General features: G+C 46.0%; 1 protein-coding gene across 10 annotated transcripts; it reads right to left on the reverse strand.

The window, feature by feature from the left end:
• Positions 1-1263: 1263 nt before the first annotated feature.
• LOC123165436 (DNA polymerase zeta processivity subunit) lies at positions 1264-6308 on the reverse strand. 10 transcript variants are annotated; one of them, XM_044583074.1, is made up of 6 exons: positions 6038-6308; positions 2953-3088; positions 2766-2846; positions 2554-2666; positions 1943-2132; positions 1264-1818 (listed from the first exon to the last, which is right to left on the reverse strand). In XM_044583074.1, the coding sequence occupies exons 2-6, from the start codon at positions 2978-2980 to the stop codon at positions 1595-1597; spliced, it is 636 nt and encodes a 211-aa protein (XP_044439009.1). In that variant the 5' UTR covers positions 2981-3088; positions 6038-6308; the 3' UTR covers positions 1264-1594. The 10 variants fall into 10 exon arrangements, 6 of the variants coding, with proteins under 6 accessions (XP_044439009.1, XP_044439010.1, XP_044439013.1 ...); XM_044583075.1 differs by having other exon boundaries at positions 2953-3091; positions 6038-6284; XM_044583078.1 differs by lacking the exon at positions 6038-6308 and adding an exon at positions 3671-3904 and having other exon boundaries at positions 2953-3091.
• Between the last annotated feature and the right edge of the window lie 9367 nt (positions 6309-15675).

Here is a 15675-nt window from a genome sequence, read left to right on the forward strand (position 1 = left end):
TCTACTCTTGGAGGCGGATCTGATGGACGAAGAATTCGTCCGTCAGATGGGTCCGGCGCCACCGTCACCGGTGCGCGTGAAGGAGGAGCCACCCTCCCATCCACAGGTCTGCGTTAAGCAGGAGCCGGCATCCCCGCGTCGACAGGTGAAGGACGAGCCGGCGTCCTCGCCACGCAACCGCGGCCTCCACATCGGCGGCCGCGTGAAGCAAGAGCCAGCGTCCCCCTAGCGCCTCCGCCACGTGAAGGAGCCGCTAAGCGCGGATCGACGGGCCCTCTTCGCCACCACGACGCCAACGCTGCGTGAAGGAGGAGCTGTTGCCCGCGATTGCCAAGGTGTGTGGCCACATCCTCCACTATCTCGGCGGCGGCGGTTACAACTGTGCCTCCGGCTCTCGAGCCATGCTATCCGAGGCCAAGTGTGCGGCGCAGCGGCAGGCGAGGTATGACCGGCGCAATGTCGGTCGCCGCTCCGAGTTCGCCAAGACGGACGTGATGCCAGAGTGGGTCCAGAATGACCCCGACCTTATCGCCGTGTGGGCGCTCGAGCGCTCCGTCACCACCACGGAGACGGCTGCCAGGCGCCATCGTCGCCTTGACGACGAGCTCGCCAAGATCGGCGAGGAGTGATCGCTCAGCGATTGCTCTGCGAACGCCGGTCACGGCTAGGCCGCCGCCACGGCTCCGCAGGCCACGTTGTCAGTGGCCGCAGCGGCCCTTCGTATGGCGCAGCACGAGGCGAAGCGGCTCGTCCGCGAGCAGCAGGCAACTACGGCCCTCCGGCGCCATTTCGTCGCTGGAGGGACTGAAGGGACCACGACGACGGAGATGGGCGGTGCGGCAGGGCAGGGCGGCCACGCGTATGAGGTGATCGTCCGGTATAGGGTTTAGTTTTTTCTTTTTGGTTTTTTAGTTAAACCGTTGAAATATCGACCTTTTTATGTAAATTATATCCAAACTTGAATGAAAATCATCCAGTTTACACGAATTTCGTCTAATTGGTTTGAGTTGTTGAAAATATATGCGGCTAGCATTGGATGTCAAGTTGCCGTATTCGTGTCCATGAACTAGTCCCCTGTCCGTGGACAGATGCGAGTGGATTTTTGTAGGTTGCCGTTAGAGATGCCCTGACTATCCAACCACATATTGGTTGCCACTTGCCTTTTTTTAAGATGCAAGATCAGGGATTAGTTATGTAATTAACGCAAAGGAGGGAATTAAGTGCAGCGCCAGGCTAGCGTTGAAACAGCAGGCACTCTAATCATTTTTCTATTTTAAGAGGATAATTTTATTTTCCTAAGAGTCTTATCTTAGGGTTAGCGTCTTGCATTGGAGATGCCCTTCTAGTCTCTTCTTCATCGTTTCACATTACATAACCACCCTCTGCTCTATGTCTTCCTTACCCCGGGGTCTACTCAAGAACACCTCAACGTGTCCCTTGTCCATACTCACAATAGACAACAGCCACAAAATAATAAAAATAGCGACCTTGTTCGCAACAGGGCCAGACTACCCACAAATATCAGACTATGTTCTGCTCGGCTTGCGAGCATACATGAACCAGGGAGGGAGGCCATCAGGCCAATGGTTCATCGCTACGAAGCAGGATCTTCTGCCTCTGCTGATGGTCCAGGTTGTTCTAGGTAGAGCTGCATCTTCAAAGGATCACACCCCATTGACTTGATGGGGGTTATCTGCGGCGGCTGCATCCACGCCTTGGTGTCCGTGGCGATCCACAGCCGAGCCTCGTCCTCCTCCTTGTCCTTCGCACCGTCTGCAGGGAGGGATCGGAAGTAGGCGGTGATCTCCCAGCTGCTATCTGTCACAAGGCAAACGCGGTGCCTCATAAGCTCTCCCGGTGATAAAAGTCACCGCTGGCTGTTGGCCTTTAGAGAAAATCTCGAGATGCTGAAATCGTCCAACAAAGAGATGGTGTCGACTACCTGATGGAAGGGGCTTTGTAAGAGGTCCAGCGACGGTCAGTTTGATCAAGAACGCCCGCAGAGCAAATTCCAGGCTGGACTCCTCTAACTCGGAGCCATAGGATTGGTTCACTGCAAGCTTGAACACAAACTTCTCGAGTGGTACATGATCTTTGTCGTGGAAGATTACTACGACCCTCTCAACCAGTCCCTGGGTTGTAAGAAAACTTATGGTTAGTTAAAAAGACACAACCAGCCTGAAATCTTTACACAATCAACAATGTTTCAACACCAAGGGATCCTAAGATCTCTAACATTGTTGCTGAAGCTTGAAGCAAGTGCAAAATTGATATAAGCCAAAGTGAAAAGGCCAAGTAAAAGCCCAACCAAACACCCCCATAGTTTGTAATAATGCTATAAGACACAAGAGCCAAGTTTACAACAATCATATGGTCAAAACAAAAGGTGGAACAGATGTGTACCAAAACTTTAAAGCTCAAGCAGTATAATGTATGTTACATTACTTTACCTATCAAGTTACCTGTCCATTTAATGAGTTCTCTTGATAATATAATTACTTATAGAGTGCATTTCATTGCAGGAGGAGGAACAATCAGGGGAACAAAACACACCTTTTGTATGAAAGGTAGAAGGCCAGTAATCACAGAGTGGATGTAGTCAGCAAGCTGGGGGTGCACAGCTTTCTGGACAACTAGATTCATGTACCTTCTCCTCTCAAATGCACCTACAGATGCATTGTGCTTAATCCATATCCAACCAAAGAACATGACAAATAACAAAGTTATTAATGTGACTTAAATACAAAAGGGAGAGGAATCCTTACGAGTGGGATAGAAACCTTTGAGGAAGACAATGGAGCTGACAGCTACCTCGAGAAATTCAACAATCACTTGTGCAATTTGACCTTTTAAAGCCAACCCGAGTTTTAGTGAGATGACAATGTGCAACTATTCAAACATAAAAGTCAGCTTCTGGGGCAAAAAGCACGGAACTCATCATCAGCACTTTACCCTGTGGAGTTTGATTCTTCCGATCCATGGCCCAGTTCAAGTAAATAACTAAATTCTGGAGTTTGGAACTTTCAGGCTGCTGGTTTTACATTCCCATGACCAACACAGTGATACAGGTGAGCGGGCACATGATACCCTGCTGCCAGATTAGTTTAAGCCAGAGAAACCAAAGCTGGGTTAGTAAGTTCGGGGGTAAAAATATAACTGTCAGATAAGAACATGAGAGAAGAACAAATAAGTGATGCACTGGACAGCTAATTTTCTGACATAGTAACATCACAGCAACAACTGTGGGTATTACCTAGCACAGATTGCAATACCAGAAGGAAACATCTCAGATAGACCAATAAAATCAGGATAACAGTGTGCATTCAGTTGCACATTAAGTGGCTCATGACATAAATGTCTGGAAAATAAACTTCCCGCCTCATAGAGAAATGCAAATACGTAGATATACTTCGGGTTTCATCATTTCATAAAAAGAAGATTATAGAATCATAGGTACTGAGGTATGGTTACCATAGAAATGTATTAGCTTTCACATCAGGAAGGACTCTGCTACTAATAGTTCATTAATCCCTAAAAGAGTGTTGTATATAGCCTCAGTTTCAAAATGTGACTCGTCCCCTGCAAAGAACTCATGCACGCATCCATCCACTTCAATGAAAGAGCAACCAGGCTGCTTGGTCTTTCTGCTACTGTATATTCCTGTCCTCACTTTGTTTGCATCAACCCACCTTGATGTGGTTGCATAGACAGTAGAAAGTAAAACGTCCCCTCCACACCTGTTTGGCTCCAATACTTGGATCCTTTCTGCTACATACTCTGCAAGTCCCACCTCTCCACAGGCTCTGCAGGCAAACAACAACGACCGCCACATTACAACATCAGGAGCGATAGGCATCTCTTTAATGAACTGTTCTGCCTCTGCCAATAACTTAGCACGGCCCAGGAGATCAACCATGCATCCATAGTGTTCGATCCTTGGGGCAATACCGTAAATACTGGACATGCGATGGAAGTGATGGTATCCTTGTTCAACTAATCCTCCATGGCTGCAAGAAGTTAGGACACCCAAGAAAGTTATCTCATTCGGCATGACTTCACCCTCTTCTTCCATCTGCGCAAACAAATCTAATGCCTCACCAGAGAGGCCATTTGCAGCAAAGCCCATTATCATCACTGTCCAGGAAAAATCATCCCGCTTGACCATTCCACAAAATATATCATAGGCCTTATTTATATCCCCACACTTTGAGTACATGTCAATCAATGAATTTTTCACAGAAATATCCTTCCCTAAACCATGAATGTCACAGTAAGCATGGACATACCGTCCCAAGTCCAGTGCTCCCATCTGGCCGCATGAAGATACAACAGTAGCAATTGTTGCATCATCAACTTTCACTCCAGCAATTTGCATCTCTCTGAATAGCTTAACAGCCTCTTTAGACTGACCTAACTGTGTATATCCAGAAATCATTGAGGTCCAGCAAACCGCATTCCTCTCAGGCAATCCATCAAAAACCCTGCGAGCATCTTCAACAAGCCCACACTTTGCATACATACTAATCAAAGAGGAACCCATATAACAGTTAATCTCAAAACCATTTGTCACAAGTAGTGCATGACAGAGCTTTCCGACCTTCATCATGCATGTCCTTGCACAAGCAACTAGAGCATTCAGCAAGGTGACCTCATCCAGCATAACTTGCGCCTTGGCCATTTGGCTAAAAGCCTGCAAAGCCTTATTAGGCAGCCCAGCATGTACGTATCCAGCAATGATTGTATTCCAAGAAACTGTATCAGAGGCTCCTTTGGGAGCAGAATCAAGAACTGATCTTGCAGTAGATGGATAACTACAAGACGAGTACATATTGATAAGAGTATTAAGGACAAAGGTATCAGAACTTAAGCCGAGTTTCACAGAAAGGGTATGGAGCTGGGCACCAACAACAACGGAGGGCATGCGGGCGGCGGTAGAAAGAGCAGCGCTAAGGGAGTAGTTATCGATGGGCATGTAGCCAGACCGGTGGAGTAGGGAGAGGAATGAGAGGGAGAGAGATGGGACAGGACCTGTGGAGAGTGAGCGAAGGACAGAGTGGAGCAAGGGTACCTTGAGCAAAAGACCCGAGACGGTTGCATAGGATAGGAGAAGGGGGAGATGACGGTGGGCTAGGCGGGAGATTGGGACAGGGACGACGTATTTACTTTCAGGGAAAGCCTTTCTGGTAATGGAGAAGGAGCGTGTCTTCCCATCGAACATTCGCGAAGACAAGCACATCTAGATTCTCAATGGAGCTGACCGATAGCGGAGCAGAATGGAGTGTAGCTGTCACGCGGGGAAGCAACCGGATGATACAGGAAGCTGTCACCCAATACTGCAACCTACATTAAAGGAACCTGGCATAAGACATTGTTTTCTATTCGAACAGGGGCAATTCTCCATTTCCACCAGCAATAACAAAACCATGATTATATTTTTGCACACAGAGAATGTAAACAACACACCGACAAGAGTATCAGCACCTATTCAACTCCTGAACTCTAACCAACTGGAACGAAAATAAATGCTAGCAGACACGCCATTGCTCAACATGAGATATCACAGACATCAAGCGGACATAGCCTAAGAATAACGAGGAGTGCACAACAGATCATGCCGTCTACTGCTTTCCCAGGTAGTATCAGGACCACCGCTCCAAGTTAGCTTCACAAGAAATTGCACAATTTGCTAAGGATCACTACGGGCACGGGGTTTCGTGTGGGAATTCGATTTCTTTTCTTTATGGAAGCAACTGCTACTAGCAACGGCGTAGCCAGGATTAGCTGACGCCCTGGGCCAAAAAAGGGCGAAAAAACACCCCCCAAAATTAACCCCAGGTTTACTTACACAGGCATATCAAAGGTCAAGCTCGACTCACACGAACAAAAATTACTAAAATTAAATTGAAACAAAAATTACCAAAAGGCTTTCTACAATGAACTAACAAACTTTAAACTACATGAGCTAATGATCGACGATATTGAACATTTGAACGAATCTATTGAAAGGAGCTAATCCAGAAACGGGACGAACGACAACCTGGGAAAGCTAGGGCTCCCTTATTTACCACCAATAGGAAATACGCCTTGACGGTTAGTTCCTCGCGCCGCGCCAGTTGGTAGAGGAGAAGAGAGCCCCTTCGCCTGGTGATGGCGGCCGGCGAGAGCGCCTTGGTCGGAGGCGGGGGACTGCTGACTGGAGGCGGCGGAGGGCGGGGAACGATGGAGGCTTATGCGGCCCAGGCAAAGGGGTGGAGCTGAGGGAGGACGAAACGAACAGGGTAGTGTAGCTATAGAACTGGACCATCCGAGAAGGATCCAACGTCCAGAAAGCAAAGGCTGTTTCTTCTTAATTTCGTCAATAAAAAAAGAGCGCGCTACGCGTCCGCCGGCTGATCTTTCGCGGGCCGTCAGATCTGCCGCATCGACCAGCCCAGCTCGCCTCCACCGTTGCAACATAGGTCTTGTTGCAGAATTCTTTCTGCAACACAGATATTGTTGCAGATTTTTTTTGCAACAACTGTTTTATTGCAAAAACATTTTTGTAACCAAGGTTTTGTTGCAAAAATAATAATTCAACTGAGGTCTTGGTTGTAGAAAATTTTCGCAAGAGAGATTTTATTGTAAAATATAAACCCGTAGTAGACCATTGCAATATCGTATATATTTCAGAAGCATAGCCTCTATTGCATGAATGATGGTATAGGTCCTCACTTGACGCATGTCATCCACAGAAGGTGGCGGACGGAGCCGCTGTAATCCGCCGGTTGATGGTAAGCTATTCCCATAAAAAAATATTGTCTTTATAGACTGTTTGGTTCGGGGGAAATAAAACAGGGAATGAGAACTCAGAGATGACATGCATCTCAAATCCTATAAATAGAAATAAGAAAAGAGATGTCATTTAATTCATATCATATAATTTTTTCTATTTGGTCTAGGCTAATATTTTATTTTCCTATGAAATATGGAGGATAGGAAGAGTTCCTCCACAGAAATATAATTCTATGGGCTCTAAAGGATTTTTTTTTTCTATAAAAATCCTATCCTATGGTATTCCTACACAATTTCTCTAAACCAAAGGAGGCCTGAGAGGATATGAGAGTGTTGGACTTTAAACTGGACACTGCATCCGTCTGACCGGTGGGGATGAACCTACGCATTTTGCGAACATTGACGTGGGAGCCGACCATTCCATCGTAATCACATACTCCCTTTCTCCGAAAAATTACTTGTCAGTAGAAATGAATGAAAATAAATGTATCTATAACAAAAATACATTTAGATACATTCATTTCTGTGACAAGTATTTTCGGACGGAAGGAGTATATTTCAAGGCAGATTTCAATAAACCGAACATAATCCGTGCAAACAGGATGATTTTCATATAGACTGGACGAAATCATTTATATTTCGGATATATTTCAACTAAACTACAGCGGACGAAATCATTTATATTCCGGATATATTTCAACTAAACTACAGCGGATTAGGCTATGCTATTCTAACCTAGTCTATCATCGGCCGCGGCGGATCTCATTTCCCACGACATGTCTTTCCTATGTCCGGCAGCAAGCTCATCCGATCGTCGTGAGCCCCAGAGCTAAATGCTTCAACGGGAGAGAAATAATAGCCTTCACCTCTGCGGAGCCCGGATCGTCGATTGGCTTTTGTGTGGGGGAAGACGGGCGTCGTGGCTACGCCCCTGCGAAGCGGGCAAGTCGCCGGTTGTATAACCGAGCGAGGCGGTCGCGGTGGCCTTCCTGAGATCCAAGCGGCGGTGGCCTCTCGTGGTCTACTTTTTCTCGTTGGCGGCCGCCGCGGACGTGTCGTCGTCGCTGACGTGGCGGCGGCGGTGCGTGACCGACACAGAGTTGGCGCCGTCGTCGTTGATGCCCCCATCAAATTCCTACGCCGCCGCATCAACCTCTGCAAACATGGCTTCTTTCGCCGTCTGTCGGACGTGTTGTCGCTATCCCCTAACGGGTTTGACGGGCGACGACATAGGCTAGCTTGGACGACCTGGTGGTGGCGGTGGCACCGGCTCCGGAGAGCTTGCTGACAAGCCAGCCTGTATCCGGATGCATGCACTAGGCCACCCAGTCGGCTGCAATGCCGGAGAGTTCCTTCTTATCTGTGGACGTATAGGGATTCAAGTTAGTCTAGACCTAAATGCTCTTACGTTCCACATTACAAGCGCGATGGCTAAGTAACACATACTCCCTCCATTCCAATGAATAAGGCTCGCACGCATCCTTCAATCAAATTTTGACCATAAATTTTATATGGGTTATATGTGAAGCATTCGTATTTGAAAGAAGTTTTTTAGTGGTATAATTTTTGTAAGTCATAAACATTATATATTATGTGCTTAATTTATGGTCAAATTGAATTTTCAAGAAGTATTGTAAAGTGGGTCTGCCTTTTGCTTTGCTTTAAGTTGCTCTAAACTTCGATAGGAGGTGAGAAGAAGTGCATGCCACATCGACATATCTTGGGATTTGAGTGGAGCATGAGCACCGAAGCGTAGCTATATATGTCTTTAAAGCACACTTTTGCAGAAGCAATCCAGAAGTGAATAAGTAGTCTTACTTAGGTTTGTATATTTTAAATTTAGTTGCATTTATGCTAGTATTGGAGTGCGGCGTTTCTGCTTCCGAGCTCATCTGCACCTGCCCTGATGATAAAAATCAAAACAAATACTAAAAAGTTCAAGAAATACCATTTTTTTTTGTGGTAGATAAGTTTATGCGTGATGTGCGTTCCAAGTTTTAACTCATTTGGACATCTGAGCAACTCTCAGCAAAAAAGACAAATTCAAGGTCTGTGAAGAAGTTCACTGTTCATACACTGTTCTGATCCGATTTGTTTTTTTTTTTTTGCTGAGAGTTGCTCAGATGTCCAAATAAGTTGAAAGTTGGAGCGAACCTCACGCATAAAATTATCTATCACACAAATTTTTTTGGATATTTTTGAATTTTTTTAGTATTTATTTTGATTTTTTTCTGACCGGGTGCAGATGAGACTGGGCACCGAATTGGGTTTTCGCTAGTATTGATGCTATTTTATTTCTCATAAAGTGGTTTTAGAGTTGGTTTGGGGTAACTGTCAAAAAAACCTTTTAATGAATTTGGTTGACTCGTGTTATCCTATATTTCTAAATAGTTAATCCTCATTAACTCAATTATCTTAACATACAACTATGCCAACTCATCGTGTTATCATCATATCACGCATGCCACACTAAATTTAGTTATCTCAACATGCAACTATGCCAACTCACAATGCCAGTATGCATGGAAGAAAAAAGCATCTTAACATGTACCATGCATGCTACTAAATTCAATAAATATTTTAAAACTATATAATAATCAAATATTATAAATTATATGCACTTTTGTTTCAATTCTCGTATGGCTAATCCAAATACTAAAGTTTCAATCTGCCAAGTGAAATCATATCATCAATTTCCACAGCAACACGCGGGTATCATCTCTAGTTCACTTATGACCATGGGTACTCCAACAAGCAATGCAAGGATCTCATAACATTATACCCAATTATCTTAACATGCAACTATGTCAACTCATCATGTTATCATGTATGTCACACTAAATTTAGTCATCTCAATATGCAACTATGCCAACTCACAATGCCAGTATGAATGAAAAAAACTCCTTAACATGTACCATGCATGCTACTAAATTCAATAAATATTTCATAACTATATAATAATCAAATATAATAAATTATATGCACTTTAGTTCAGTTCTCATATGATTAATCCAAATACTAAAGTTTCATACTGTCAAGTCTCAGTGAAATAATATCATCAATTTCCATAGCAGCGCGCGGGTATCATCTCTAGTTTCACTCATGACCATGGGTTCTCCAACAAGCAATGCAAGGATCCCATAACATCATAAATGAAAGAGCACAAGGATGTGATACTCCAACACTAAGCTCCAGTGAAATAATATCAGCAATTCCCCCACAACAACGTGCGGGTATCATCTCTAGTTTCACTTATGACCATGGGTACTCCAATAAGCAACACAAGGATCCCATAACATCATAAACCAAAGAGAGTGCAACACATACGTGCAGACGTACACACACATGAGTTACGGTACACTTGCGGGCAATTTTTTACGAAGGTTAGGTATTGGAGGGGGGGGGGGGGGGGGGGGGGGTTATTGCAAAGGGATTCCTTTCTGCACCGTAACACTGCTGCACAAATTCATCTTGGACATGTTTGGTTGCTAGCATAACAACCATGCATGCTAGGGGGAGGTGGGAAAGTCTAACCGTTTGGTTGTCTGAGCCACAGAGAGAAATCTGGCTGCATGCTCCTCAAAGCAACCCTCGGTCTGGCCTGAGAAGAATGCTCAAATCGACGTTTTCCAGTGATGCAGGCATAAATCAGTGCAAACAGGCTCTATTAGCTCCATGCCCGCGAGCAACCAAACAAACTGCCCCTACAGGCTCAACCGGCCAGGTTCCAGGAAGCCCCAAAATGGTGCGAATAACCAAACAGTATGTACATCGCCTACCTCTAGGTCTTTTTTGGAGAAAATTTCCGATCTATTCAAGGTAGTACAGAGGGTACTAGAAGTAAAAAATACATCCAGGTCCGTAGACCATCTAATGACGACTACAATCATTGAAGCGAGCCGAAGACGCGCCGCCGTCATCACCCCTCCCTCACTGGAGCCGGGCAAACCTTGTTGTAGTAGACATTCGGGAAGTCGTCGTGCTAAAGCCATATAAACCAGCGCACCAGAACAACAACTGCCGCTGATGAAGAGAAGTGTAGATCGGAATGATCCAACCTGCATACACACACAGATGCAGACGAACAAAGACGGGATCCAAGTGGATCCACCAAAGACAAACACCAATCGAATTCCATGAGATTCGCCGGAGACACATCTCCGCATGCCCTCCGACGAGGCTAGACGCACCGTAGGGGCAGGGGCTAGGCGGGGAGAACAATTTTTCATCTTTAGGGAGCCACCGCCACCATACCTTCCCGAGCAGGAGATCTAAAAAGAGAAGGTGAGACGGAATTGGAGCCCTCCCGTCGGCAATGACCGAGATCCACCACGCCTCCATGGCCTAAGGCCACAGCAGACGGAGTATGCGGCGGCGGCAGGAGGCGAGCAACCCTAGCCGCTTGAGTCGCTAGAGCACAAGCGCCAAGGGTACGCGTGCCCATTGCCTACCTCTAGGTTTAACCTCTAGTCGACAGCATATACAACCATTCCGGTACTAAAGTAACAATCCAAGCAATGCTTTGTGCAGCTTATGCAAGATTTTGTGAAGGTGCTATTCAAACTTTGCCTTTAAAGCAAATGTGGTTGGGCGTGCATTAGCTAGATATGCAAGACAAAAGCCAAAGATGTGGATGTTCTATTGTATCCCTATTTGCAAGCTAAAATCTACGCTGTCGTAAAAAAATGCAGTTATCCATCTTTTTGCCAATCAGAGTACAAAAAAGGTGCATACACACCATCCACGCAGATGCGCTCTCCTAATACACCCCTGCAACTTGGAGATAAACGCATGGATAATGGATTTCACAGAGTCTGATTCAAACAAATTTACACAATGCATGCATTTATACCCTGCTACATAGAATCGAGCCCACAACTCTACTACCCAGCAAAGATGGTGGTAACAACTTACTGTCAGTAGAGTCCATACTCTCGGTGTCCCGAAGGCTTATCACCTCTTGCTGTTTCAGATTTCAAAGGAAATTCTGAAATACTTCATTCACTGTCTTCAGCATGGCTAGCAGGTACAAGAGTACCGACTGCAGCAGAGTCGGTACTCCACAGAGGGTCAAAGCAGGGCCTTGCGATATACAGCGGCATTAGAAATCTACTGGACAAACGGCGTGGATTTCGACAGCAAGGAGCGCCCTCTTCATCTCACTCAAAGCCCTCCGTCGGAGGCCTTTGAGGGAGAAGGAGAGGAAAGTCCTTGAAGAGCCCCCTCCATTTCCTCTACATGCCATGCTTCTTGTGTTGAGAGGAGACCATGCAAATGCCTGGGTTTAAGTAGGCCACAGAGGATGCAAAATAGGTATCCCCAAACCAGCTGGGTCATCTCTTGCAATCACTGTCAGAGGTAGTTATATTCTTTCTCATATTCTTTTCCCAGTTGCAACAACCTGGAGTCTTTTACTTTGGGAGTTTGGACTTTTGGGCAACACCAAGGGATGCTACACGGCGCCAGCGATCTGAAATGTGATACTGAATATATGCTTCACCATATCTTTACAGCACCCTGCAAGACATGGTTTTTGTTAAATTACAACAAATAATATGGCGAGTGCAAATATATGATTATTATTACTGTTATATACTCCCTCCGTCCGGAATTACTTGTCGCACAAATGGATAAAAGTCGATGTATCTAGGACTAAAATATGTCTAGATACATCCATTTCTCCGACAAGTATTTCCGGACGGAGGGAGTAAATGTGTTAGCATAAGAAAGAAATGTATAGGCAAATCAAGTCAGATTTATTTTATGTAGCGAAAGCGAAACACACTGCCATGTGTTCATTGATAGCACTAAAGAGAGGAAAACACAAAAAATCCACTAGCTAGTATCTTTGAAAGTAAGTAGGGAAGATTTGGATAAGAGCATTAGACATCAAAGTTCCATATCTGTTGATGCTTTCGCAGATTCTGCCAAAGCTTCAGTCTGGTAGCTCTCATACAGTTGACCGTGGTAATGAGCAAGAACCAAAAGGCAAGCGTGCATACAACAGAGAAGGAAAGCCTCATACCGCGCAGAAAAGGTCACGCATCAGATCTTGTTTGATATTCCTTTGTATACACTTCACGTATCCAGCAATAAAATGTACACACAAATCGAGTCAGAGTTATTTTATATGGTGAATGCAAAACACACTGCCATGTGTTTGTTCGTAGCATTAAAGAGAGGAAAACACGTAAATCCACTAGCTAGTATCCTTGAAAGTAAAACCAGAAGATTTGGATAAGATCACTAGAGATCAAAGTTCCAAATCTGTTACTGCTTTCAGAGATTCTGCCAAAGCATCACACTGGTAGCTCTCACACAGCTGACTGTGGTAATGAGCAAGGGCCAAGAGCAACCAAAGAAAGCCTCATATCGCACAGAAAAGGTCATGCACTAGCTCTTATTTGACATTCTTTTTTACACTTGCACTACACATGTCCAGCAATAACCACCACAGGGCTTCTAAGAATATATGATATGATGCCATGAGAATATGTGCTCATAAGACCTTCTGTAGTTCTACTTCCGAATTTGAAACCTCAACCCTTGCGGTGTAGCAATTCTATGCACAGTTACGTTTTGGGCTTTGGACTACCAAATGTGCTTAAGTCTACATCTGAAGACTGCGTGATTCCTTGCGACTGGCTAAACTGCAGACAAGTCTTGTAGGCTAGCTATGATCTTGGAATTGTTGGCAGCTCATGAAAGTTGTAAAATTTAAATTTGGCAGCCATACTTGGATCGCCAAAAATGGAATTTGGGTAGCATGTCTATTCTTTGTTAACACACCATGGGCTACGGCACCAACATGGCGATGCCTCCAATATGACGTGCGGAGCTCCACTCTTCAGTCCAGAATTTAAAATTTCCCCATATGCAGATTTACTGACTTTGATGAAAGAAACGACCAAACTTGAACAACACACTCTTGAGAAACGGGTATCTTCAATTCTTCATTCATCTTCTATGATTGGCGTGTAACCATGATCCTTGAGCTCCCAATTCAGTATCTCCAAGACCGCCTCTAGCACACTGTCAAGCTCACCAGTGATATACTCTCTAAGACTGCCTTCAGCATCAACTTGGCTCCACCCAGGCGGCTTCTTCATTCCTTGTCTCCTCAGGAGGGCTCGAACCTTTTGGACTCCATCCCACTTCTTTGCATTTGCGTATATATTTGAAAGCAGGACATAATTCCCCACGTTATTTGGTTCCAACTTGAATAGGTGACTTGCTGCCACCTCCCCAATCTCCACATTTGAGTAAGTCCTACAGGCGCTTAACAGAGCGCCCCAAATTCCAGCATGTGGTTCAATGTCCTTTGGCATCTCATGTGTGATCATTTGGTAAGCTTCATCAATGCATCCCGCACGACCAAGCAAGTCCACCACGCACAGATAATGTTCTACAGTAGGAATAATGTTGTAGTCATCCTTCATCGTCTTGAAGTATCCGCGTCCCTCATCAATCAGACCTGTATGACTGCAAGCATTGAGGACTGACACAAAACAGATTTCATCGGGGTCAAAGCCATTGTCACACAACTCGTTAAAAACCGCAATTGCATCTTTTCCACGACCATGCATGCCCAATGCAGAGATCATAGAACTGTAACAGATAAGATCTCTTTGCCTCCAGCTGCAGAACAAGTCAAGTGCCCTTTCTATATTACCACACTTTGAGTGCATATCAATGAGGGCAGCTACAGTATGGTTGTTCAACAACATCGTATGACGATCCACATAATCCTGTATCCAACTAGCCTGAGACGGTAACCCACACTGCGCGCATGCAGCTGCAACAATAGAGATTGTAGTGTGGTTTGGCTCCACCTTTGGCCTTGCTCTAGTCTCCAGCATAATCTTGAAGAGATCCACAGCCTCTGCAGCCCGACCAGCACCTGAATACACGCCAATCATCACATTCCAGGTTGCAGCATCCCGCACTCTCATTCCATCAAAGACGGCCCTAGCATCATCGGCATTGCCAGTTTTCGCATAGCCAGATATCATGGCTGTACACACAACCGTGTTTTCTGCTCCCTTTGCCACTGCTATTTCAAAGAGACGCTTTGCAGAGTCCATATCACCACGTGCGGAGTACCCACAAACCATCTCCACAAGTGTGTATGCGTTCCTCTCCGGCATCGTCTGGAAGAGCTCCTCTGCACGCTCCACCTCACCTCCCTCCATATGTGCAGCAATCATAGTGTTATACAGCTGAGCATCCTTAACGGACAATCTGTCGAACACCCTGCGGGCGTCATCCAGCCTGCTGCACTTCGCATAGAAATCAACCAACGTCGTCGCAATGCGTTCGTCGGTTTGGAATCCATTCTTGAACACGTGCACGTGAACTTGCTCGCCTTCCTGCAGCATCTTGCGGCGAGCCGCCGCCTTCAGCACGGAGGAAACGGTGAAGGTGAGCGGCTTGATCCCCGGGCAACCGTGATGCATCTGGGCGTAGAGCGCCACGGCATCGCGCGCGGCGGCGTCCGACTGGGAGTGCGCTCGCACCAGCGCTGTCCACACGAAGGCGTTGGCGGCGGGGCCGAGCGCCGTGGCCACCGCGCGCGCGCGGCCGAGGTGGCCGAGGTCGGCGAAGGCGCGGACGAGCTTGGCGGCGACGAAGCTGTTTCGGGAGTGGCCGAGGAGCACGGCGCGGGCGTGGAGTTGATCGAGCTGGCGCCCTGACGCGCACCGAGCCGCCAGGCGCACGAGGAGGTTCTCCTCCTCGACGCGGGCGCTCGGGCAGGGCGGCGGCATTGGCTTCTCTCAGGATTTCTGTCGAGCATTTGGCGTTCAGGATTTGTAAGTGTGTGTTTGATTGCGTAACCAATACCCTTTTTGGGTAATCATGCCGCTTTATTTAATTTATTAAGAGGCAAATATCGAAATATCGTGT

The sequence above is a fragment of the Triticum aestivum genome, chromosome 7D (assembly GCF_018294505.1).
Source record: "Triticum aestivum cultivar Chinese Spring chromosome 7D, IWGSC CS RefSeq v2.1, whole genome shotgun sequence".
NCBI lineage: Eukaryota > Viridiplantae > Streptophyta > Magnoliopsida > Poales > Poaceae > Triticum > Triticum aestivum.

Coding starts and splice junctions, on each gene's coding strand:
- LOC123165436 (XM_044583074.1), bottom strand. CDS start 2,980: ATGGATCGGAAGAATCAAACTCCACAGG. Junction 2,847..2,952: donor GAAGAATCAAACTCCACAGG/GTAAAGTGCTGA, acceptor TGGCTTTAAAAG/GTCAAATTGCACAAGTGATT. Junction 2,667..2,765: donor CAAAGGTTTCTATCCCACTC/GTAAGGATTCCT, acceptor ATGCATCTGTAG/GTGCATTTGAGAGGAGAAGG.